This window comes from Peromyscus californicus, unplaced genomic scaffold (assembly GCF_007827085.1).
Source record: "Peromyscus californicus insignis strain IS unplaced genomic scaffold, ASM782708v3 Scaffold_19__1_contigs__length_69161282, whole genome shotgun sequence".
Taxonomy (NCBI): domain Eukaryota; kingdom Metazoa; phylum Chordata; class Mammalia; order Rodentia; family Cricetidae; genus Peromyscus; species Peromyscus californicus.
In genome coordinates this window covers 23260108-23285566 of record NW_026294491.1, presented here as the reverse complement: position 1 = coordinate 23285566, position 25459 = coordinate 23260108, and the positions used below count along the sequence as shown (strand labels likewise).

The window sequence follows — 25459 nt, the reverse complement described above, 5'->3', positions numbered from 1 at the left end:
TATATATATATATATGTCTTTTGTGACAAGGTTTCTCTGTGTAACAGCTCTGGCTGTCCTAGAACTCACTCTGTAGACCAGGCTGGCCTCAGACTCACAGAGATCCATCTGCCTCTGCTCCCCGAGTGCTGGAATTAAAGGGACTGAGATAATCTTATTGAGACTGGCCATTTTTGAGCACATAGTGGGTCCAGCCAGTAAGGAGTCCACAAACCCTTTTCGTGCTCCTGTGGCCCAACCAGAGAGCGGCTCTTTCATTTGGGGGAGGGGCCATGTGTGCTTTGTGACTAGCTCTGACCCACTGTGGACCCACTCTTACTACCTATGATCAACTTAACTCCTGTCTCAAAGGCCATGGATTCTGTGAGTGCCCCACAGAGCAGGAGGCCCAAGACCTTGGAAGTACTCATTAATGTTGCCTATTAGATCGATATCCCTGTCTAGGTGACACCTGCCGCGTGTGGAACCACTGAGGGGAGCTTTAATCATGCTAGGCTCCGCCCCGAGACTCTTTTTTAATTAGTCTGGAGGAGAGCCCATGGTATTTGAGTTTGCCGACAATCATGCAGCTTTGAAGTGGTTCCAAATGCTGACCGAGAGCTGGGGTGGAGATCAGTGTGAGGTGCTTGCCTAGCAAGGCACGGGCTTAATTCCCATCCTGGGGGGAAAAGAGGGGATAAACCAACACATGCTTACACACTCACATAGCGTCCTGTGATAAGACTACAGAGTGCCTTCTCCCTGAGCACACGCCGTCCTGAGGATGTTTAGTTACCTCTCTGTCAGACCACATGTGTTACGTCTCAGCTGCCAATCTAGTCTAGCAACTGCATCAGGTGCCTCAAAAACCCCTTTAACTCCAGTTCCAGGGAACTGAACATCCTTTTCTGGCCTGCTTGGACACCTGCATGCACATGGTGAGCATACCTATTCACACACACACACACACACACACACACACACACACACACACACACTCCATGGACGACTTGGACATGCTATGTAAGTACTACAAATTTAATTTTTTTTTTTCAAGACAGAGTTTCTCTAAGTAACAGCCCAGGCTGTCCTGGAACTCGCTTTGTAGAACAGGCTGGCCTCAAACTCACAGAGATCCACCTGCCTCTGCCTCCCGAGTGCTGGGATTAAAGGCGTGCGCCACAGCACAACTGCCTGGTACAAGCACTATAAATTTAATTGAAACCCACCTGGAGTGTAGCCAGACTTCGAGGTGGCCCATTTGCATGTTCGAATCTGAGAATCTTTCTCCTGGTCCAATGCCCCTCCTCCTAAATCAAGGGAGCACTGGTTAGCAAGGAGTCTGTGAAGCCCTAAAGATGAGAAATGTCCCTTGTTCTGTGTTTCCTAAAATTCAGGCCAGAGAACTTGATGTAGAAACATCTTACACATTTTCTTCACTGTGAGTTTGTGAGTCAGGCATAGTAGGGCTGTGTTATCAGGGGCACACAGTAGGGCCTCAGTAATAGTGTATTAGATACAATTTGTAGGAGACTGGGGATGTAGTTCAGTTCACAGTGCTTGCCTATAATGCTTGAAGCCCTGGGTTTGACCCCTAGTATCACATACACCACATTTGGGGTTACATACTAGGAGTTACATTGTGGGATGACACCTGTAATCCCAGCACTCAGGAGGCAGAGGCAAGATTAGAAGTTCAAGGCTCTCCTTGACTCTATGGTTTGTGAGGCACCTGATGCAGTTGCTAACTACAGATTGGCAGCTGAGACGTAACACATGTGGTCTGACAAAGAGGTAACTAAACATCCTCAGGACGGCATGTGCTCAGGGAGAATGCACTCTGTATTCTTATCACAGGATGCTATGTGAGTGTGTAAGCATGTGTTGGTTTATCCCCTCTTTTCCCCCCAGGATGGCTAGCCTAGGATACATGAGACTCTGCCTAAAAAGAGAGGGAGAAGACAGAGAGATGGCTCAGTGGTTAAAAGCCCTGGTCCTCTTACAGAGGACCCAGGTTTAATTCCTAGCACCCACATCATGGCTCACAGCCATCAACTCCAGTTCCAGGGGCTCCTACACCTCCGCGTGCTGTGGGCCCGGCATGCAGATGGTGCAGAGGTTTGCAGGCAAAACATCCATACACATAAAATAAAAATAACTAAGTCTTCAAAAATTTGTAGGAAGCCAGGCCGTGGTGGTGCACACCTTTAATCCCAGCACTGGGGAGGCAGAGGCAGGTGGATCCCTGAGTTTGAGGCCAGCCTGGTCTCCAGAGTGAGTTCCAGGACAGCCAGGGCTACACAGAGAAACCCTGTGTCCAAAATCCAAAGAGGAAAAAAAAAAAAAGAAAGAAAAGAAAACCCAAAACAAAAGTAACTTTTTTTTTTTTTTTTTCATTTGACTGTAGACAGGGTCTCACTATGCAGCCTTGGCTGGCCTAGAACTCACAGAGATCCACAGGTCTCTGCCTCCCCAGTGCTGGGATTAAAGGTATGTGCCGAACCCAGTCAAAAGGAACTTTGAAATTACCAACTGCTTCAAGTTTTGTTTCCTCTTACTTCAGCTGTTTTCTGTCAACTTGCTGCTCAGCTCATCCGAACTGAATTGAGTTATAATTGAGAATGAATTTTTGAATTCTAAATAAAAGCCAATTAATATCTTTAAATTCTGTTTCAATCTTATCTCTTAAGGTGGTTATTAAAATTCCCAGTGTAATGTTTAATTTTTTTTAACTTTTTTTTTTTGAGACAGGGTTTCTCTGTGTATCCCTGGCTGTCCTGGAACTCACTCTGTAGACCAGGCTAGCCTCAAACTTACAGAAATCCAAATGCCTCTGCCTCCTGAGTGCTGGGCTTAAAGGAGTGCGACACCACCTCCTGGCCCCAGTTTAATGTTTTAAAACTTAATACACCTGGGAGCTGGAGAAAGCTCAGTAGCTGAGGGAGGTTGTTGCTGTTCTTGTAGAGGACCCGAGTCTAGTACCCAGCACGCATGGCAGACGGCTCACCAGCTACCTAGAATCTGATACCCACATCACTAAGCTACCTGCATGTCTGTCTGTCTCTCTCTTAGAAATGAAAATTAAGAACATTAATAAACTTGGGGTTGGTGTGGCTGACGAGCTGTTGCTCTTGCAGAGGACCAGGTTTAATTCTCAGCTCCCACATGTCAGCTCACAGCCATCTGTGACTTCAGACTGGGGATCCCTCTTTTGACCTTTACAGGCATAACATTTAATATATATATAAAATAATAAAAGAAAACAAACAAAACTGGAGTTGGGGTGCATCTTAGTCACAGAGCACTGTGGGATGGCTGAGGTCAGGGTGAGTCTTCAGCCTCACACACACAAACACATCATTCCTCATCTCATGTTTTAGAGCTGTTTAGGTACCAGTTTATCTCCTGCCTTCGCACAAGTAACATCGTTTCCATCCAATGCAATGTAGCTAACAGTGGCATTAACAGCATTCCCCATCACCGTGGTTACAATTTGCTACTGCAGCCTCTCCAGATGGGGTTGTAACTTGGTTGGTAGCATATGCCTAGCATGCTGGAACGTCCATCTCAAGCATAAACTCACGGTAGCATCGACCTGTAACCCTAGTACTACGGAGGTGGAGGCAGGAGGATCAAGATCATTCTATGCTACATCCTCCTCCTCCTCCAGTGAGCTCTAGGCCAGCCTAGATTATGTGAGACACGGTCTCCAAAACCAAACCAAACCCAAAGCAAAGAAACAACATCAACCAAACAGCTTTGAAGAATTAGATTTTTGTTTATTCTTTGACACGTCTGCTCTTGGATGAGGTGATTGTAACGTTGGCAGCCCGAACCGGCAGGGTTTTGTCCTCTTTTACAGGTGGAGGGGGTGGGAACAGGACAGTTAAATCAGTTTGCTCCCCACTGGATCTCAGGCTGAAATGGATCAGTAGATTCTGAGGATCAGGCCTAGAGGGTGGGGGACCAAGCTGAATTCAGACTTCTAATACAGAATGTTGGACGTGGCTCAGCTCAGCCGATAAAGGCGTTTGCAGGCAAGGTTGACCACCAAGTGTGATCCACCTGAAGTGCCACAACACATACACACAAACAAACAAACAAATGTAATAAAAACAAACAATCGCAGACTTCCATCCGAGTGCTCGGTGGTGTCCAGGTCCTGGGAACAGAGGACAAACGGTTGCAGGTGATTTCTGGAACTCGGGGTTGCTCTTTGGACACCTCTCAGGCTGGAAAGAACCAAGGGGAAGGCGGGAGCTGACACCATTTGCACAAAACTTCGGGGAGCGTCTGGAGGAGACAGGCGGGACCAGGAAGCTGCACAGGCCCACCTGTGGGCTGGCTAATGTCCTGTCCCCGCTCAGAACTTCTGGGGATAGTAGCCTCTTATTTCTAGGCTCAAACGGAAATTTCACGTAAAAACACCACTTTCAGCCGCGTTTTGTGGCCCATGTCTATAATCCCAGCACTTGGGATGCTGAGACAGGAGATTGCCTGAAACTAGAGAACAGCCTGGGTCAGGAAGGTAACACTAGCACGGGATACAGACGTAAACCTTGCAGCACTTAAGCAGGGACCCGACTCTAGGAAGCCGGAAGTTCTGACACATTTTCTGACGCCCCCTTTGCGCAGTAGCGCTATGCCTTATGGGAGTTGTAGTCCCAGAGCTGCCATGCATCTGGATGGGAGGAGTCTGCGTGGTTTTGGATGCCAGCTAGTCCTGAGGATGGCTGCGACTTCTTTCTGCATCTTGAGCTCAAAGCGCTTTCAAGTCTGTTGAAAACGTTTATGTGAGTTTTACTTCTGCTTTGAGATACTGTGTTAAGTGTTTTGTTATTGTTTTGAGGCAGGATCTTCTAGCCCTAGGCCGACCTGGAACTCGCCGCAGTCCTCCTGCCTCAGCTTCACAAAAATAGAGATTACAGGTATGAGCCACCACACCTAGCTTTCGCGTTAGGTTTTATTATCTGCACCTAAAAAGGTCTATTCCTCGAGGGCCGGCGAGATGGCTCGGCTGGTAAAGGTGCTTGTCACCATACCTGAGTTTGGTCTCCGGGACCCACACAGAGGAACGGCGGAGCTGACTTTCACGGGTGGTTCTCTGACCTCCGCGTTTGTGCACCCACGCAAACAAGCAATAAAATATAATAAAAAGGGTCTATACCTCCAGAAAAAAGTGAGTGCAGGTGCACATAGCTATGCAAAAGAGATCATGTTTTGCCCAACCTCCTTTTCATTTGGTCATTTTAGTTTAGAACGGTTTCCACACCTGCTCAGAAGGCACTGGCAACCTCCCCCTTTGTTTTTAATTAGAAGTTTGTGTGCGTGTGTGCACGCACGCTCGTGTGTGCACAGGTGTGTGCTCAGGAAAGCCAGAGAATTTTGGGTGTCTTTCTCTATGGATCCCCATCATTTATTTATTTTTGAGATAGGCTCTCACTATGCAGCCCTAGCTGGTCTGGTACTCCTTTTTTAGACCAGGCTGGCCTTGAATTCAGAGATCTATGTGTGTCCCCCCCCCCCCCCCCCCCCGGTGCTAGTATTAAAACACGGGTCACCCGGCTTCTCCTATTTTTAAATAGTCTCTCGCTGAACTTGGAGCTGACCACTTTGGCTAGCCTGGCTAGCCATCAAGCTCCAGGCATCTGCCTGTCTGTACACCCCAGTGCAGAGGCTATATTTGCTATGGGCAAATGTTACCATAGACTCTGGAATCTAGAATCACCCGAGAGATGGATCTCTAGGCATGCCCATGATTATGATTATCATGATTATGTTAACTGAGGTGGGACCATCTACCTGCCTATTTGCAGTGGGTGACAACATTTCCCTTGGATGGGCCCCGGACTGAGTAAATGGAGAACACCAGCTAAGAAGCACCACGTGTAATTTGCTGTCTTCCTGCTGATTGTGAATTCAATGTGACCAACTGCTTCAAGCTGCTGCCGACGTCTTGACTCCCCTGCCACGATGGACTGTGCCCTTGATGTGATCGTTTCATATCTACTGTGCAGGGCAACGTGCTGATAGGCCAGTGACACATGGGTTGTTCATGAATTTCCCAACGATGTGAGGCGGAAGTGGTTTATTACAGACACCGTGGTACAGATGAATGGAAGAGACTGTGTGCAGACAGGCACCCTAAGAGCTGTTTTCAGGGTGTTTGAGTCTTTGCAGGCAGTTAGGTAGTGTTTCAGTGTCCATGGTCTGGAATAATTGCTGTTGGGGCTTGTTGTGGTCATTATCAGTCTGGCCTTGAGGCAATCATCCTCCCTCTCTGAATTAGAAATGGCTCCACAGGACCATCCCTCTTTAAGTGGCATCCACGTTTTTGGTAGGTCTTGTTGGGATTTGTAAGGGTCCTCTAGACCAGGCTGGCCTCGAACTCAGAGATCTTCTTGCTTCTGCCTCCAAATGCTGGGTTTAAAGGCATGTACCACCATGCCTGTATCCTCGGCTGTTCTCAAACCTTAGACTGGCTGTGTAGGCAAGGCTGACCTTTGAACTCCTCATATCGTGATCATCTGATGTTCTGAGATAGGATTCTAAGTTATGTACCACCATACCTGGCTGCTTAATCTGTTTAATTTTTATTATTTTTAATTATGTGTAGGTGGGTATGTCTGCATGTGGGTGTGTGCATGTGAGCGCAGATGTCTTTGGAAGTCAAGTGCTGAACTCCCGGGATCCAGGGCTAATGTGGTTCTGGGCACTGGAAACTGAACTCAAGCTCCCCGGAAGTGCAGCGAGCACTCTTATCCACTAGCCATCTCCAGCCACTCTTTTCAAAATGTATGATCTCCAGCAGGGCAGTGCACAGGCAGTGCACACCTTTAATCCCAGCACTTGGGAGGCAGAGGCAGGCAGACCTCTGTGAGTTCAAGGCCAGCCTGGTCTACAGAGCAAGATCCAGGACAGGCACCAAAACTACACAGAGAAACCCTGTCTCAAAAAAACCAGCCAAGGGGCTGGAGAGATGGCTCAGTGGTCAAGAGCACTGACTGCTCTTCCCGAGGACCCAGGTTCAATTCCTAGCACCCACATGGCAGTTTACAACAGTCTGTAACTCCAGTTAATGTCCATGGCAAAACACCGATGCACATTAAATAAAAATAAATAAAAAAGAAAAAAAACCCAGCCAAATAAACAAAAACAAACTACCCCCCCCCCCAACTCAAAATGTATAATCTCTTCCTAGTCTCCTTCTCCACTTTCCTCTCTCTCTCTCTCCTCAGACCTGGCTGGTGGCAGTCAAACGCTGGCCACTGGGTTATATCTTCAACTGCCGAAAATTACAAGCTATTTTAAACACTTGGGAAAGTACCCACTGTTCCTATTGAACAAATCTTAAAAACTCAATTCACATTTTCTTCTGTCTCTTAAAAAGATAGACAAATACGAACTATCTAGGTAACGCAGCGATGATAACATGGGGAGTTTTTGTAAAAATACACCTGGTATCAACTGATAGGGAAAAACCACCGCGTCAAAATTCAAACTACACTGATATACATATGAACTCCCAGAGACCGTGGCAGCACGCACAGGGTCGGCAAAGGTTCAAGCCAGATGGGGCTTTTATTATTGTTTTTTGTTTGCTTGCTTGTTAGTTTTCTAAAGAGAGAAGATTTAAAAAAAAAAAAAAAAGGCATGGAGTTGGGAGGTTAGGAGGATCTGGGAAGAGCTGGGAGAGGGGAAACCGCAATCAGAATATACTGTATAAAAAATTGTTTTTCAATAAAAGCACAGCAGAAAAACAAGGCAACAGAACTCCCGCCCCCCCCCCCACCCCCCCCCCCCCCGCAAACTACAGATCCCAGCAGCGCTGCACGGTAGGTGCTCTCCTGGGCAAACAGCCAATGAGAAGCTGTGTTTGCAAAGGGCCGGGTTGACGTCGGCTGTCCGAGCTGGCTGGCGTGGAAAGTGCAGCTGAAATGCAAAGAGCTTTGCTGGTACCCCGCAGCTCACCGTGTCTGTGGCGCCGGAGAGGACTGACTCACCCCTGTAAATGGACGCGATACTGAACTACAGGCCGGAGGGCGGCGAGGACTACTACGCCCTCCTGGGATGCGATGAGCTCTCCTCGGTAAGCGGGGTGGCACCGGCTCACCGGGTCGGCTTTGAGATTTTAGCCGCATCGCCTGGAACTCCAGCCCCCTTACCATTTTGAAGGAGTTTCGGTGTAGAGACAGTGAAGGATTGAAATGCTCGCTGGTTAATTTGAGGAAAGTACTATGAATTTCAAAGTGTTAGGGACCGTATGCAGACAGTTTCAGTGACTTCAGAGCATCGATTCTCAACCTATGGGTCTCGACCCTATAAGGACGCATATCAGATATTTACATTACGATTCCTAACCGTAGCAAAATTACAGTTGTGAAGTAGCAACTAAATAATTTAATGGTTGGGGGAGGGGGTCCACCACAACGTGAGGAATTGTAGTAAAGGGTCACCGCATTAGGAAGGTTGAGAATCACTGCTTTCGAGAAACAATAAAGGCTGCGGTTTAGAACTCAGCCGGCGGAGCCAGCTTGCCTGTAGTCGCCCCGTTCAGCGACAGTCTCATGGATGTTGGGAAACAATATTGCTCACCATCAGCGTGTCTGTCTGCCTGTGCTGAAGTGAATTCTGAAACCTGTAGTAGGCTTGTTACCCGCTACACGTTCGTGGATGATTTCGAGGTGCTTTGCTGAAAGTACGCTGTGGTTCTGATAGCTGTGATGGAAGGCGTTATGACAGACAATATTAAAACGTATATATGTGCTGTATAAGATATACCGGAAGGACATATATCGTAACTTCGAATCACTTAAATCAAGCTTTCCGTAGACATCATATAATTGAGACAAATGTGTTACTCTTTTAAAGACTTATTTATTATTTTTGTTTTATGTACATATGTGAGTGCCTACATGTATGTATGTTTGGGTTCTGTTTGGTGCATAGGGATACTCTGTACTTGGGATTTTGTAAACGTATTCTATAGCCTGCATTACATTTTAAAATATTTACCTAGTTTTATCTATCTATCTATCTATCTATCTATCTATCTATCTATCTATCTATTTATTTTTAGACAGAGTCTCACTATGTAGCCCTATCTGGTCTGGAACTAACTATGTAGATCAGGCTGCTCTTGAACTCACAGACATCAGCTTGCTTGTTCCTCACAGGTGATGGGTTTAAAGACATGTGCCACCATACCAGACCACAAGGCAAATTTTTAGTATCTATAGTTATAACTAGTTTAAAGAAATATCCTATTATAGATACATTCATGTTTATTTAAGTTTATTTAAATTTTTCTTTTTCTTTCTTTCTTTCTTTTTTTTTTTTTTTTTTGGTTTTTCGAGACAGGGTTTCTCTGTGTATGTAGCTTTGCTCCTTTCCTGCACCTCACTTTGTAGACTAGGCTGGCCTCGAACTCACGGAGATCCTCCTGCCTCTGCCTCCCGAGTGCTGGGATTAAAGGCGTGTGCCATCACTGCCAGGTTAAATTTTTCTTTTTTCACTGAACCTTTGTATGTTGGGCCAAATCGTTGGTCCAAGATGGAGTCACTTAAGACATCACAATGGGTGACCCCGGGACAGCCTCCTGCTAATTTAATGGCCAGCTCCAAAAAAAACAACTTTGTCTACGGCATTGCCGGTGACAGTTCCTTTTTCCTTAGCGCCCTTCCGCCACATTCCTGCCCAATTAAAAGCACCCCGTGAAACCCCAAGCTCCTTTTCAGTGGTGCTGGCTTCCCTTCTCTTGGAGTGGCTCTGATGATCTGTTTCTCTCACTAAGCCGCACATTGTAGAGATAAATTCTTGTCTCATTTCAGATTTTCTCTCTAGACAAATTTTTAGAACTAGAATTGTTGGATCAAAGAGTAGGTATATATATATACACACACACACACATATATACACATATATATATATATTACATTCTATATTCCTTGCATATATACATTATATATATGTACTTTAATTCACTTTTAGAAATGTGCACCTACTTAAGATTCAGGAGAGCTTGGGTGTTCATGCCTTTGAACCACCAGGACCACTGGTCATGTTCCTTCACCCTCTCGATGTTTTGGTTTATTTGACTGTAAGTAAAGTGAAACATGGTTTCTGTTTACTGCCAGCAGGACAGGCAGCTGTCCAGACAGATCACTAGATCTTGAAGGCGAGGCTTAGTGAAGGCGGGGCTTAGTGAAGGCGGGGCTTAGTGAAGGCGGGGCTTAGTGAAGGCGGGGCTTAGTGAAGGCGGGGCTTTTAGTGAAGGCGGGGCAGAGTGGACCTTGACGTAAAGGGCTCTGTCTGTCCAGGGACTGCAGTCGTCGGCACTGGGCATGTGGGATGGGGACAGCAGGAGAGAGATGGAACGTGCTGGAAACAAACCCGCCCCCCTTTACTGGTTTACTCAGGGTCAGCCCCACAGAAGGTTTGTGTTTAACTCTGAAGTAATAAAAGATAGACACGAGCTATTTTCTTAAATTGGCAAAACTGAAAAACTATAAAGAAGGAAGTAGCAGTTGGTACTGTTGGGAAGTTACAATTTGCTTCCATAGACTGGTACCATAATGTTTAAAAAGCATTTTTACATGTGTGTTTGTATGTATGTATGTATGCATGCATGCATGCATGCATGCCACATTATGCAGAGGTCAGAGGACAAGTTGTGGGAGTTGGTTCTTTCCATCATGTGGGTGTTGAAACTCAGGTCATCGGGCTTGGTGGCAAATGCCTTTATACACTGAACCATCTCATTGGTCTCAGATGCTGGTTTTTGTCTTCCTTCCTTTTTATTTATTTATTTTTAAAAATTTTGAAACAAGGTCTCTCTACATAGCCCTGGCTGTCTTGGAACTCACTCTGTAGCCCAGACCGGTCTCAAATCCACAGAGATCCACCTGACTCTGCCTTCCAAGTGCTGGGATTAAAGGCATGCACCACTAACTAACCTGGCCCCCCTTTTTTTTTTAATCTTTATTTTATGCGCATTCCTGGTGACCATGTCAGAGGAGCGTCAGGTTGTAATTACAGCTCAAAGTGTCAGCCCATCAGGAGGCAAATCCCTGATGGGTGAATCTCGGATTAGGCAAGGCCCTGGGATCCCAGACCCCAGAATGTCTTTTGCTCTGCTGTGCCTTTACATGTTTGCTCCAGCCATCTTCCTCTGGTGTCTGGCATGGTGTGAATGGGTGTGGGGAGATCCTTTCCCACTGCCTGTAATGTAGTATGTTTAGCTGTTGTTTGTTTTTTTCTTTTGGGGGGATGGTCCACCACCCAGCTCCCAAATAAATCACACACAGAGGCTTATTTTTAATTAGAAATGCTCGGCCTTAGCTTGGCTTGTTGCTTGCCAGCTTTTCTTAACTTTAAATTAACCTGTCTGTCTTTTACCTCTGGGCTTTTCCTTTTCTTACTTCTGTAATCTTACGATCACTCTTACTCCCTTGCTGGTGGGTAGCTGGGTGGCTGGCCCCTGATGTCCTCCTCCCAGATTTCTCCTTCTATTAATTCTTTCTGCCAGCCCCACCTATCTTTTCTCCTGTCTCCCTATTGGCCATTCAGTTCTTTATTAGACCATCAGGTGTTTTAGACAGGTACAGTAACACAGCTTCACAGAGCTAAACAAATGCAGCATAAAAAAAGTAACACACCTTAAAATAGTATTCCCCAACATTTAGCTAATGGAAACATCCCGTTCTACTGGGCATTTTTACCTGTGGATTATTATGAAGATGATTTCTTCCTAAGCTGTACTGTCTAAATGATAATAATAATAATGTTAGTTTCAATAGAGTTTTGATGATTAAAAATATAAACAAGGAGGTGTCACACTGCTACAACACATGAGTTTCTATTGAGGAGTCGTATAGACTGTGACTTAGGTTAATGATTAAGAAAAACAATTGGGGCTGGAGAGATGGCTCAGAGGTTAAGAGCCCTGGCTGCTCTTCCAGGGGTCCTGAGTTCAATTCCCAGCAACCACATGGTGGCTCACAACCATCTGTAATGGGATCTGGTGCCCTCTTCTGGCCTGCAGGGGTATGTGCAGATAGAACGCTGTATTCATAATAAATAAATACACTTTAAAAAAAAATAAAATAAAAAAAAAAGAAAAACAATTGAGTCCCAGTAGCCCAGCTAGCTTAAATTCTTTTAACCTTATTGTTGGGACATGTGTTCACAGGTTTCAGAGTGCATTACAGTTGAAACAAAGCTTTGAAAATAACTTAAAGTTGGACTAAGATGTTTTCATCAAATAGCTTTGAGGTGAAAAACCCAAGAAGACAATCTAAAGTTTTAGAAAGACACATAGTTGAGTGAGGAACTCTTTAAGGTCAGGGAACAAGAACAAAGCAGCCCAGTTATCATTGGCTGATGGACCTTTCTTCCTAGGATTGGTTGATGACCAAAGGTGATAATTAATTCCAAAAAAAAACCAAAAAACTATTGATGAGTGAGTGCCCCACAGATTTAAAGTAGATCTGACTGATTCTTTTTTCATATATAAAATTTAAGTTTGTGATTCCTTTAAGATTCCTCATAAGATTACCTTTCAAGATAAGTAATAAGGTAACTGGCCCTTTCTTTGTAACTGCAAAATGCAGCCTGCCAGTAAAAGACCTGACTGAGAAGAATACCCTGCTTGCCCACACGGTTAATCTATAACAAGTTGCTTGGGTACGAATGTAAGTGGGTTCTTGGGGTAATTTTTTTTCACATGTAATACATAAAATATTTAATCATGTACAGGATATGGAAAACATACTGTTTTTTACTGTTTGTATTCATTGTGATCATTCATTTGAAAAATGGAATGTAACCACATTGTAATTCCTATATTGCCTGACAGATTTCACTGGGGTATATAAGCTGTAAGGGAAAGAACAGAGATAAAGATAGAGTTAAAATGGACTAGAAGGAAAACATCAAGAATGAGAGAGTTAGAAGGAACTAGAAGGGAAACTTCAAGAATGAGAGAAGGAAATCACCAGGAAAATAAAGACTAGAGAATGCAAAAGAAGAATAAAGAAAATGTCTGAAGGAAACCAACAAGAGAGTGTGTGAGTGCCTAACCCCCTCAGACAGAAAAGTCTACTACACGCCAAAGCTGTGGATTTCTCTTTGAGCTCTGAGGTGTCTGGAGACTGGTCCCCCAGGCAGCATAGTGCTTTGGGGTTTTGCCTGTGTGAGTGTGTCAGGGTCCCCTGGAACTGTAGTTACGTTTGTGAGCTGGTTACGTGGGTGCTGGGAATTGAACTCGGGTCCTTTAGAAGAGCAGCTGGTGCTCTTAACCACTGAGCCATCTCTCCAATGCCCCCCACCCCCGCCAGGATGCTTTCATAGGTGATATAAATTAAAAACAGAACAGCAGCAACAATAAAACCCCGACCCTCTTTGCTAGATAGTATAATTTTATTCATTTGCATTATTTAAAATTCCTAGAACAAAGATATACATAGAGGGAAAATGTATTTTGAAGGGATGAAAAGGATAAAAAGACCTTAGCTTTCTATTCTGTCCTGATAGAAATCTTATTCAAAGAGGATTTGGGGGTATTTATAAATTGTTAATTTAAAAATCTTGACTAGGGGGCCCAGGAGAGTTGGCTCAGTGGTTAAGAGCGCTGGCTGCTCTTGTAGAGGGTGAGAGCTAGGTTCCCAGCACTGTGGCTCACCATCTGTAACTCCAGTGTCTGGGAATTAGTGCCTTCTTCTGACCCTCTGTGTGCACCAGACACACACATCGTAGGCAAAAACCATCCATACAGGTAAAATAAACACATCTTAAAAAATGTTTACTGGCTGGGCATGGTGGCACATGCTTTTAATACCAGCACTCAGGAGGCAGAGGCAGGTGGATCTCTTTGAGTCTGAAGCCAGCCTGGTCTACATAATGAATTCCGGGCCAGCCAGGGCTACACAGTGTGACCTTGTTGCAGACACACACCAAGTTTACTATTACACTTTTGGCCCAAACGCCCTATTTAGGTAAGTCTGACCTTGAACGGCTGGTCCCCTGCTCTCTGCTGGAATTGTAGGCATGGCTATCAGACACTTGAAGATATTTGATTCTCTTATAACGTACATTTGTGCACATGTGTGTATAAAGGCCAGAGGTTGATGTTGGTGTCTTCCTTGATCACTTTCCGCCTTATTTTTTGAGACAGTCTCAGCTCACCAAATTCAGCTGACTAGCTGGCTAGTGAGCCCCCGATTCTCCTTTCTGCACCCCCTCCACTGGGATTATAGGGGTGGGTCTCCAGGCCTGATTTTGACACGGGTGCTAGGCATGGTTTTCTATGACGAAGTCCGTAGTTCTCAACCTGTGGGTCACGATCCCTTGGATCATGTATCAGATATTTACATTATGACTCATAACAGTAGCAGAATTACAGTTATGAAGTAGCAATGAAATAATTTTATGGTTGGGGGTCACCATAGCATTAGGAAGGTTGAGAACCAGTTTCTTTAATCTATCCTTGTTATTTGAAACACTGATTTTTTTTTTTTTTTTTTAGGTTGAGCAAATCTTGGCAGAATTTAAGGTCAGAGCTCTGGAATGTCACCCTGACAAGCATCCGGAAAACTCCAAAGCTGGTAAGAATTTACTAATGGATGCTTCTTAAGAGGATGAAGAGCATATGGGCCTGTGTGTGGCAGAACATTTCCTGGGAGATGCTGCACACACGTCTCCTCATCCCAGATAGGGAGCCACCAAATGTATACCACTATAGGTACACACCAAAGTACCCATACCACCCAAGTCCAACTTGGTGAACCATGAGTTTTATTGGGGTTACTTACAGGAATATGGGTGAGGGTTTTTTTTTTATAGGAGCAAAAATGAATAAAAGACAGCTGTATCACCAAAGCCAACCTCAGTGTGGATGACAGTTCACAGAGCTGGGAACCTGGAGCACACTGCACAGCCTACAGCCAGCTCACCAGGTTGGAGAGTATCCCTTCCAAGTGATTTAGTTAGACTAAACCTCTTCTAGGCAGTTTGGCTGGCTTCTGCTTCTTCCAGCCAGCTGGTCTCAACAGTCTTCCTTGCAGCTTGGCTTGATTGAGAGTGGTCTTTGCAGTTCAGCTTTGCTCCTCGGAGGGAGAGAGGGAGGGAGGGGGAAAGAGAGAAAGAGACAGAGGAGGGAGAGAGAGAGACAGAGACAGAAACGGAGAGAGAGAGAGAGAGAGAGAGAGAGAGAGAGAGAGAGAGAGAGAGAGAGAGAGAGAGAGAGAGAGAGAGAGAGAGAGCGCTAGCTAGTTAGCATGTGGCCAAGAGAGAGCACCTCAGAGTTTATTGCTTACTCTGGCAGGGAGGGGATTAGTGAATCTGGTCAGTTTCAGGGACTTCCTGAAGCTGTGTTGAGTCGTTTCTCTTCCTGCTCAAAGAGCTTCCCTGCAGGGTGAAATGTTTCAGTATTGGAGGAAACTGTTACACAATAGGACCTGAACTGTGTATAGCACCTGCATTTTCTTAGTTACAGTTCCAAGTTTTTCTTTACATTAAAAATGATGATAGTGGTGATGACGTGTGTGGGTATGTGTATGAGTGCCATGGCATAAATGGGGTGGTCAGAGGACAGTTTTGGAGTCAGTGTTCTGCTTCCACCTTTGTGTGGGTTCTAGAGGTCAAACTCAGATTCCCAGGCTTGTGTGAGGAGTGCTTTTTGGGGCTGAACTTACTTTTTTTTTTTTAATTCAGTTAGTTTTTTTTTTTTTTCCCCCGAGACAGGTTTTCTCTGTGTAGCTTTGTGCCTGTCCTGGATCTCACTCTGTAGACCAGGCTGGCCTTGAACTCACAAAGATCCGCCTGGCTCTGCCTCCCGAGTGCTGGGATTAAAGGCGTGCGCCACCACCGCCTGGTGAGTTTTTTTATTTAAAGACAGTGTCTCACTATGTAGCCTTGGCTGCCTGAAACACACTATGGCATCAGACTTAGAGATCCACCTGCCTGTCTCCTAAGTGCTAGGGGTTAAAGGCGTACACCACCATACCTGCCTTCTGTTTCCTTTTTCTTTTTTTTTTAAAGATTTTATTTTTTATTATTATTATTATTTTTTTTTTTTATGGGACAGTAGTGGTACACACCTTTAATCCCAAAAATGGGAAGGCTAAGGCAGGGGGATCTCTGTGAGTTCAAGGCCAGTCTGGTCTACAGAGCAAGTTCTAATATGGCCAGGGATATCCAGAGACACCCTCGCTGTCTCAAAACGCCAAAAACAAAACAAAAAACCCAAAACAAACAAACAAAAATTTATTTTTTATTTTATTTATTTATGTGTGTGTGTGTGTGTTTGCTTGCAGAAACCAGAAGAAGGCATGAGATTCCCTGAGCTAGAGTTACAAGTGATTGTCAGCTGCCTGACATGGATGCTTGGAGTCAAGTTGGGGTCCTTTAGAGGAGCAAGTGCTCTTGCTGAATTAGCTCTCCAGCCCTCCAAGGGCTGGTTTTGCTGTTGGATGGCCTCAGGGGAGAGGACTGAGATGGGTCTTTCCTAACAACGGTCAGCATACATTTGTATGTGTGGGCACTGTGATGTTCTGTGTCAGCTTGTAGTTCATTTTCACCAGCCACTGGAGTGTTACCATGACGATATGTTTATTTGTAACCAACGATTGTCTCTTTTTACGAACAGTGCTGTGTTCTCTTTACCTGAATATGTCCATTTATTAATCTTTTTATTTTTAATTAACTAATTAATCCATTATTTTGTTTTTGGTTTTGACAGGCTGTCCTGGAACTAGATCTGTAGACCAGACTGGCCTTGAACTCACAGAGATCTGACTGCCTCTGTCTCCAGAGTGCTGGGATTAAAGGTGTGCGCCACCACAGCCCGGCTGTGAGGGGTTATCTTGATTAGGTTAACTGAGGCGAGAAGATTGAGGCTGAAGGAGGGTGGCACTGTTCCCAGGCTGGGGTCCTGGATTTCATGAAAAAGGAGGAGGCTGAGCAGGGGTGTTCATCCCTGGTTGATTCCTGACTGAGACCTATGACCACCAGCTGCCTGAGTTCTTGTCCTAGGACTCTTGCCCTGATGGACTCTACCCCCGAAATGTGAGCCAAAATAAGCCCTTTCTTTCTTGAGTTGCGTTTATCAGGGTATTTTATCAAAACAGCAGGAACGGAAATAGATTTACCATTATTATGTTCAAAGCCATTGTTCACCCGTCTTTGCTGGACATTTAGAGAAAAGGGTTATTTTAGCTTACAGTTCCAGGTTACAGTTTATCATTTGGGGAAAGTCAAGGCAGGAACTTGAAGCCATTAGTCACATCAAGAACAGAGTGGATTTTTTTTTTTTTTTAAGATTTATTTATTATGTATACACTGTTCTGCCTGCATGTTAGAAGAGGACACCTCTGGAGGAGCAGCCATGGCTCAGAGGTTAAGAGCACTGGCTGCTCTTCCAGAGGTCCTGAGTTCAATTCCCAGCAATCACACGGTGGCTCACAACCATCTGTAATGAGATCTGGTGCCCTCTTCTGGTATGCAGGCAGAACACTGTATGCATAATAAATAAATCTTTAAAAAAACAAAGGAAAAAAAAAAACCCCAAAACAGAGTGAAATGGATGCATGCATGCTTAGTACTCAGTGAGCTTTCCCTGCTTTGTACAGTCCAGACCCCAAAGCAGAGGGGCAGTGCTGCCCACTTTCAGCCTCTGTCCTACACATCAATTAAGGTAATTCCTCATAGACGTGCACACAAGCCAACCTGATCTAGACAATCCCGTGTATCAGTCAGCTTTACTAGTGATATCCGAGATAATTAACTCATTAAAAAGAAAAAAAGGTGCCGGGTGGTGATGGCGCACACATTTAATCCCAGCACTTGGGAGGCAGAGGCAGGTGGATCTCTGTAAATTCAAGACTAGCCTGGTTTACATAGTGAGTTCCAGGCCAGCCAGGGCTGCATGGTGAGATTCTGCATAAACAAACAAACAAACAAAACAAACAAACAAACAAACCTGTTGTTTGGTCATCTGGTCCTGGTGGATTCTCTTTTTTTTTTGGGTGTGGCTTTTTTTTTTTTAATGCTGAATGCTGTTTATTGAAGGAGGGAGGAGGTCTTGAATACAGGCTTACAGCACAATGGAAAACCCTGGAGGGCAGAAGTTAGTTACAGATGTTTTACAATCTTGCATCTAAGCTGTTAACGCCCATTATGCAGGATACATAGACAAGGAACTTCCCTTAAGCATTCAGGAGGGTGGAACCCGGGAGGGAATTAGCATAGGGAGGATATCAAGGTCAAGGTCAGCAAGCAAGGCAACAGTTACCCAAAACGGGGGCCAGGACCCTACAGGTCCCCCTTTTTCTAATAAATGAGCTTCTGACTTAGGTTGCGTGGGACGTCAGCAGGTCACCTTACCCATCATGGAGACGCCTGCTCAGGCCACACAGGCACTCTGTCTTAGGTTGGTGAGCGCCCCCCAGGCATTACCTGTCTCTGAATATTCATTATCATACAAGGCTCAGTCGTTGTGTGAGCTGCAGAGTTAGCTACTGCCAAAAATCTCAAAGTTGCGCTGGGCTTGAAATCTGTGTGGTGGATTCTCTTAACATTTAAAATATTTCTCACCAGGGGTGGTTGCTTGAACAATAAAATAAATCTTGGAAAAAATGTTTCTAATACACAAGACTCTTACATTTAGGTCAGTTTTTTTTCTAAATATATGATTTAGTAGGCATCAAATTCATTCATTCATTCTCTACTTTTTTTTGAAACAGGGCTTCTTTATGTAGCCCTGACTGGCCTGGAACTCTTATATACAGACCAGTCTGACCTTGAACTCAGAGATCTTCCTGTGTCTGTCTCCTTAATACTGGGATTAGAGGTGGGTGCCACCATGCCCAGCATTACATTTTTTTTTTAAAGTTAGCAAATAAAGTAGTGTGTAGACAAATTTCTAAACAGTCTTATTAAATAAGAAACACAGAGCCAAATACAGGGGTGATAGCCGAAGAGATCAGAGAAATAGCAAATAGCCGTGACTAACCTTAGCTTACCACCTCGCTGTAGCTTCCCAAAGAGAACCTCTTCCTGTCTAACCTGCGCCTTTATTGCCTTCCTGTTCTGCTTTCTCATTGGCTCTAAGCCCAGCCACATGACTTCCTCGTCACTGCCTGTCTATACAGACCTCCAGGTCTCTATGGTTGGTACTGGGATTAAAGGCGTGTGTCACCACCACCTGACTTCTGTTTATGGCTCACTATGACCTCTGATCTCCAGGCAAACTTTATTTATTAACATACAAATAAAATATCACATTTCAGCACAAATAAAGTATCACCGCAGTAGTGAGTTTCATGATGGCATTTTCTTTCTTGTGTGTGTGATCATACCTAATTCTGGCTCATCCCCCACATTTATTCTCTCTCTTTTTTTTTTTTTTTTTTGTTTTTCGAAACAGGGTTTCTTTGTGTAGTTTTGCGCCTTTCCTGGAACTCACTTTGTAGACCAGGCTGGCCTTGAACTCACAGAGATCTACCTGGCTCTGCCTCCCAAGTGCTGGGATTAAAGGCGTGCACCACCACTGCCCGGCTTCAAATTTATTCTCTTATGTGTGGAAATCTAGTTATATGGCATGTGTGGAGCTCAGAGGACAGCTTGCATGAGTCATGTATCCCCTTCCATGATGTGTGCTCAGGGGATTGAACTCAGGTCGTCAGGCTTGGTAGCAAGGACCTTTACTCTCCGAGTCCTCACTTGTCCTTCTGTGACATATTTTACACGTGGGGACACTGATGCCTGACTAGGCCCAAAGTCTCGTAGTGTGTGGCCGAGTCAAGCTAGTGAGATCTGGTGGATGGTTCTGGAGTTTAATCCTCCCAGAGCGCAGTGTTCATCTCGTCTTGTTTTCCAGTGGAGACTTTTCAGAGACTGCAGAAGGCGAAGGAGATTCTGACCAATGCCGAGAGCCGGGCCCGCTATGACCACTGGCGGAGGAGCCAGATGTCGATGCCATTCGAGCAGTGGGAAGCGTTGGCCGACTCAGTGAAAACTGTGAGTTTTTCTCTGGGGATCCTGGGACTTTCCAGGTCAGGCTGCTCACGGGTTAGACTCATGACTTAGCCTAGAGAATAAGTGAGCAATTGGAGGGAAAGGACCCAGAAATTAGTGGTAAGTCATCGCTTACAAAACCCTGTGAGGAGGAATTCAGAGAGGCCACCAGAACCAGTGCTCGAAGGGCCCGGGGCTGTTTATCTCACTCCCTGTTACCATTGACACCTCATTCTAGGATTTCTCATAATTGTGCTTCTCAGATGGCTCATGTAACTGAATTTTGGTTTGTTGAAAATTCTTTTCTTTGAAAAGACTTGAAAAAAAAGTCTTCTTAAGACGTATTTCTGAGCGGGGTGGTGGTGGCGCATGCTTTAATCTCAGCACTCAGGATGCAGAGGCAGGTGGATCTCTGTGAGTTTGAGGCCAGCCTGGTCTACAGAGAGAGTTCCAGGAAAGGCACCAAAACTACACAGAGAAACCCTGTCTTGAAAAACCAATATATATTTCTGTTTGCATATGTGTCTGTTTTTTTTTTTTTTTCTCTGTGTATATGCCGTGTGTGTTCCCATGAAGAGGGCACTGGATGCATGGAGCTGGAGTTAGTTGGTTGTGAGCCTTGACACGTGGGTGCTGGGAACCAAACCTGGTCCTTTGCAAGAGCAGGAAGCACTCTACTTCACAGCCTTCTCTGCAGCTCTTCCTCTGTCTTTTGTTGTTCTTGTTTGGGCTTGTTTACTTAACAAGGCTTGGACATCTATAACAAAACAGGATCCAATCATTCCTATCATATATGGTGATAAAGAGTTACTGCACCTAGAAAGTATTGTGTCATTTCTTTTTATTTGCTTATTTTCATTTTATGAGCATTAGTGTTTTGCTTGCATGTATGTCTGTGTGAGGGTGTTGGGTTCTCTGGAACTGGAGTTACAGACAGTTGTGAGCTGCCATGGGGGTGCTGGGAATTGAACCTGGGTCCTCTGGAAGAGCAGTTGATGCTCCCAACCACAGAGTCATCTCTCCAGCCCTGTATTGTGTTATTTCTAAAGGCCATTAAAAATTTACATACGGGGCTTAGTGGTTAAGAGCACTGGCTGCTCTTCTAGAGGACCCAAGTTTAATTCACAGCACCCACATGGTGGCTCACAACTGTGTGTAACTCCATTTCTGGGGGCTCTGATGCCCTCTTCTGGCATCTGTGGGCAGTGGGCACTTGCTGCTATTTCTGAGGACCAAAGTTTGGTTCCTAGAACCCATACTAGGTAGCTCATAACTGCCTCTAACTCCAGTTCAGGATATCTGATGCTCTCTTCTGGCTTATGAAGGCACCCACACACGTGTGACATTCTTCACACAGGCATACACACATGCACATACACGTAAATAAAAATACATCTTACAAAATATAGTAGTGCTTAGCTTTACATGGTCAGAAATAAGGTTCTTCACCTTATTTATTTTTGCATGTGCACGTGAGTGTGATGTGTATGGGTATGTATTTCACAGGTACATATATACAAGTGTATATATGTGTATGTGCATTCGTGTGTGAATTCATGTGTGTTGACATTGTCTCCCATGATTGCTCTCTGTCTTATATATTGAGTCAGGGTCTCTCACTTGAACGCAGACATTGCCTCTTCGGGCAGTCTAGGTAGCCAGTTTACTCTGGGGATTTCCTTTCTCTGCCAGCTGAGTGTGGGGATTACAGACAGGCTGTCATCCCTCCCCAACACTTAATGGTGGTGCTGGGGATTTGAACTCCTGTCCTCAAGTAAGCACTTTCCCTTCTGAGCCATTTCTCCAGCCGTTGCTTTTCCCTGTGTCTTTCCAAAATTCCAAGGGCACTGGCTTAGTAACATCGTGCTACAGTCAACACAAATGTATCTCCAGTCTCCTAAATCCGACACACTGTAACGACTGCTGAATCAGTCACCTGGCTTGTCCAATGCCTTCTGGTTTACAGCTCTTCACTTTTTGGTGATCTACTCAACTGTCCCTTAATTTTTGACAGCTAATACCAGGTTAGCTACAGATTTTTCTACAATTCCTCTCCAAGTTGCCGCTTTTATCTAGATTGCCATTGTCTTTTTATTTACTATTAATTTCCTGACTCACAGCACAGCGTTTCGGTTTTGGGTTTAGCTTAACTATGCAATGTTTGAGCCTTTAAAATAATTATATTTTAGATCTTACTGGACACATCATTTGTCTTGTCACTAAAGTTGAGGTAGTATGAAATTTGGTTTCAGTTTTTTTTTTTGTTTTTTTTTTTTTGGTTTTTTTTTTTTTTTTGTTTTTTTTTTTTTTGGTTTTTTGAGACAGGGTTTCTTTGTGTAGTTTTGGTGCCTGTCCTGGATCTCACTCTGTAGACCAGGCTGGCCTCAAACTCACAGAGATCTGCCTGGCTCTGCCTCCGAGTGCTGGGATTAAAGGCGTGCGCCACCGCCACCGCCACCGCCCGGCTCACCGCCCGGCTCAGGTTTATTTTTATTAGTGATAGAAAGGGATGAGCTCTGTATCTGTTCTTTAATCAGCAGTGGGGCCGGGCATGGTGTTGCACTCAGGCAGCAGACAGAAAGCCAAACAAACCAAACCCCACTAAATCAGGAGTGGGGGCTAGAGGGATGGCTCAGTGGTTCAGAGCACTTGCTTCTCTTGCAAAGGACCAGGGTTCTGTTCCCGGCATCGATGTCTGGCAGCGCACAATGGTCTGTAACTCCACCTCCAGGGACTCTGATGCCTCTAGGCTCTGAGAGTGTCTACACATACCTACATGCAGATAACACCCTCCTATACGTAATTAAAATGATAAAAAATAAATCTTAAAAATATTTTAAGAATTCACCTAAGCCAACGAATACGTTGGAAATTTAAACATGTGATGTTGGTTTAAAAATGAGATACACGTCTGTTGAGATGGCTCAGTGGGAAAGGCCCTTACTGCCAATCCTGACGGCCTAAGTTTGAGCTGTAAATTTTAGAAGGGGTTATACACATTTTTTTTTTTTAACTTGGCTGTTTAATAATCCTAGAAGGGATTTGAGGCCGTCCTGTTGCCTTGCAGAGACCTATTTGCCTTTTGTTTGCATCCGAGTTCCTGCCTGGATGAGGTATCTTTGGGGGGAGTCCAGTTGGCTGCAGGCTACCTGTGGAAGCTTCCTACTATGCCCAGATGGGCAGTCTTTCTCTAGCCAGATGGGAAACAGTGAGCAGATCAACACCTTCTGTTCAAAAGACAGGCTGTCTTGCTTGGGTATTATCCAAGAGCAGTCAGGTCAGAGATCAACCACTCGGGCAAGTTAAAAATTCACTCATGGCGACCCGGGGTAAAAATAACTGATTTGGGGGGCTGGAGAGATGGTGCAGTGGTAAAGATCACAGGCTCCTCTTCCAGAAGACCTTGGTTCAATTCCCAGTATTCACATGCCGGTTTATAATTGTCTGCAACTCTGATGTCACGGGATCTGATGCCCTCTCTTCTGGTCTCTTTGGGCACCAGGCATGCATGTGGTGCACAGGCGTACACACAGAGAAGACACTCATACACAGAAAATAATAATTTGAAAAAAAGAAGCTAACTTTGCTCATGATTCAGCTGAGCTGTGGCTCACGGGAGCTAATTGTTCCATTTTTCTTTTTCCAATGTTTAATGGCATTTAGATTAAAAAATAATTATTTGTTAGTGTTGACCAGGGTGTGTATGATAATGACTTTCTAAAGAAAAAAAAAGAGGTCCGCTCAGGGAGGCTGGTAAACAAGTTAATTGTGAGCGGAAAGTAACAGGAGCCTGACTTCACAGACGGGAGGGCTCATGGCCTTTGCTCTGTGGAATTTGCTGACACTCTGCCTCGTGCACCTCAGTGTCTCCCTCCCCTCAGAGTCTCTAGTTCTACTGATGATCTTCTTCTTCTTCTTTTTTTTTTTTTCCTGGAACTCTCTTTGTAGACCAGGCTGGCCTTGAACTCCCAGAGATGCCAGCCTCTACCTTCTGAGTGCTGGGATTAAAGGTGTGTGCCATCATCATCTGGCTTTTTTTTTTTTTTTTTTTTTGAGTCAGGGTCTCATGCATATTCAATGTTCAGTTAAGGATGGATGACCTTGAACTTTTTTTTTTTTTTTTTTTTTTAGTTTTTTGAGACAGGGTTTCTCTGTGTAGCTTTGCGCCTTTCCTGGAACTCACTCTGCAGACCAGGCTGGCCTCGAACTCACAGAGATCCGCCTGGCTCTGCCTCCCGAGTGCTGGGATTAAAGGCACGCCCGCCCGCCCGCCCGTCCCCCCCCCTTTGAACTTTTGGTCCTGCCTTCCCCTCCTGAGTGTTGTGATCATTGGCGTGCTCCATCATTTACAGTTCTGTGGTGTGGGGTCCATTACTGCACTGTGGGATCCGGGCGCACTGTATCGATTGAGCTCCATCCTGAGTACCCTACTTTTTTTTGTCTAGTGCTGGGATTGAACCCAGGACTTCACAAATGCCAGGCTAGCACTTTACCTAACTGAACTCTCCACCCCCAGCTCTATTGACCCATTGAAGACAAGTTCATTTGATGTTATATGTTGTTCTGTGCCACCAATACTCTGGTGGAGCTGAGAAATACACCCTGGGAACACAATTGGACTGCTCAGCATCACTCTTAAAAACTTTTCCTATTTATTTGTTGTGTGTGTGTGTGTGTGTGTGTGTGTGCATGTGTGTATTCTGCAGCATATATGTAGAGGTCAGAGGACAACTTGCAAGAGTCGGCTCTCTCCTTTCCACCATGTGAATTCCAGGTATCAGACTCAGGTGGCAGGGCGTGGTGCCAAGCATCCTTACCCACTGGGCCATCTTGCCAGCCTTCAGCTCTGCTCTTGCGTCTGTCATCCTTTGATTAACTATAGTGCGTGGGAGGCACCTGCATCTGAGTTTCAGTACAGTTTGGATTTTTCTTCTGACTACTTCTGTAATTGGAATTAGTGGAGACAAGAGTCTGATGATGAAACATTTAGTTTTGGTTTATTCATGTGGGTGATGGGTAAGTCAGACTATTATCTTAGAACATCTTTTTGCTGATGTCTTTCATGGAAGCATGAAACTGAGTGTCACCCAGGGCCATTCATCCTGAGCACCTGTCTAGACAGACCACAGACACTTTGATTTTTGAGAGTGAAGCCCTGTTTACAAGTTTCTTGGTGGCCTGAGTTGGATTCCCAGAGCCCCCTTGATGGAAGGAGACTAGGCTTCTGAAAGCTGTCTTCGGCCCCACCCCGATTAGTAACCACATGTAAGAAACAAACCCCGGGGCTGAAGAGATGGCTCAGAGGTTAAGAGCACTGGCTGTTCTTCCAGAGGTCCTGAGTTCAATTCCCAGCAACCCCATGGTGGCTCACAACCATCTGTAATGAGATCTGGTGCCCTCTTCTGGCATACAGGCATATTGTATACATAATAAGTAAATTAAAAAAAAAAAAAAAAAAAGAACCATT

The 25459-nt window shown here is 44.9% G+C and overlaps 1 protein-coding gene across 4 annotated transcripts in view; it reads left to right on the top strand.

Moving 5' to 3' along the window:
• Positions 1-4660: 4660 nt before the first annotated feature.
• Positions 4661-25459, top strand: part of Dnajc12 (DnaJ heat shock protein family (Hsp40) member C12) — a 40901-nt gene continuing 20102 nt past the window's right edge. For 2 of the 4 annotated variants that reach the window (XR_008219854.1, XR_008219853.1), the window contains exons 1-3: positions 7852-8068; positions 14504-14582; positions 19856-19995. Coding sequence is in view for 2 of the 4 variants with exons in the window: in XM_052744822.1 (XP_052600782.1) it covers positions 7991-8068; positions 14504-14582; positions 19856-19995 (297 nt within the window). In the remaining 2 variants the exon portion in view is untranslated. Of the gene's footprint in view, positions 4773-7851; positions 8069-14503; positions 14583-19855; positions 19996-25459 lie in introns of those variants that run through there. The other 2 variants (XM_052744823.1, XM_052744822.1) reach the window with 2 other exon arrangements.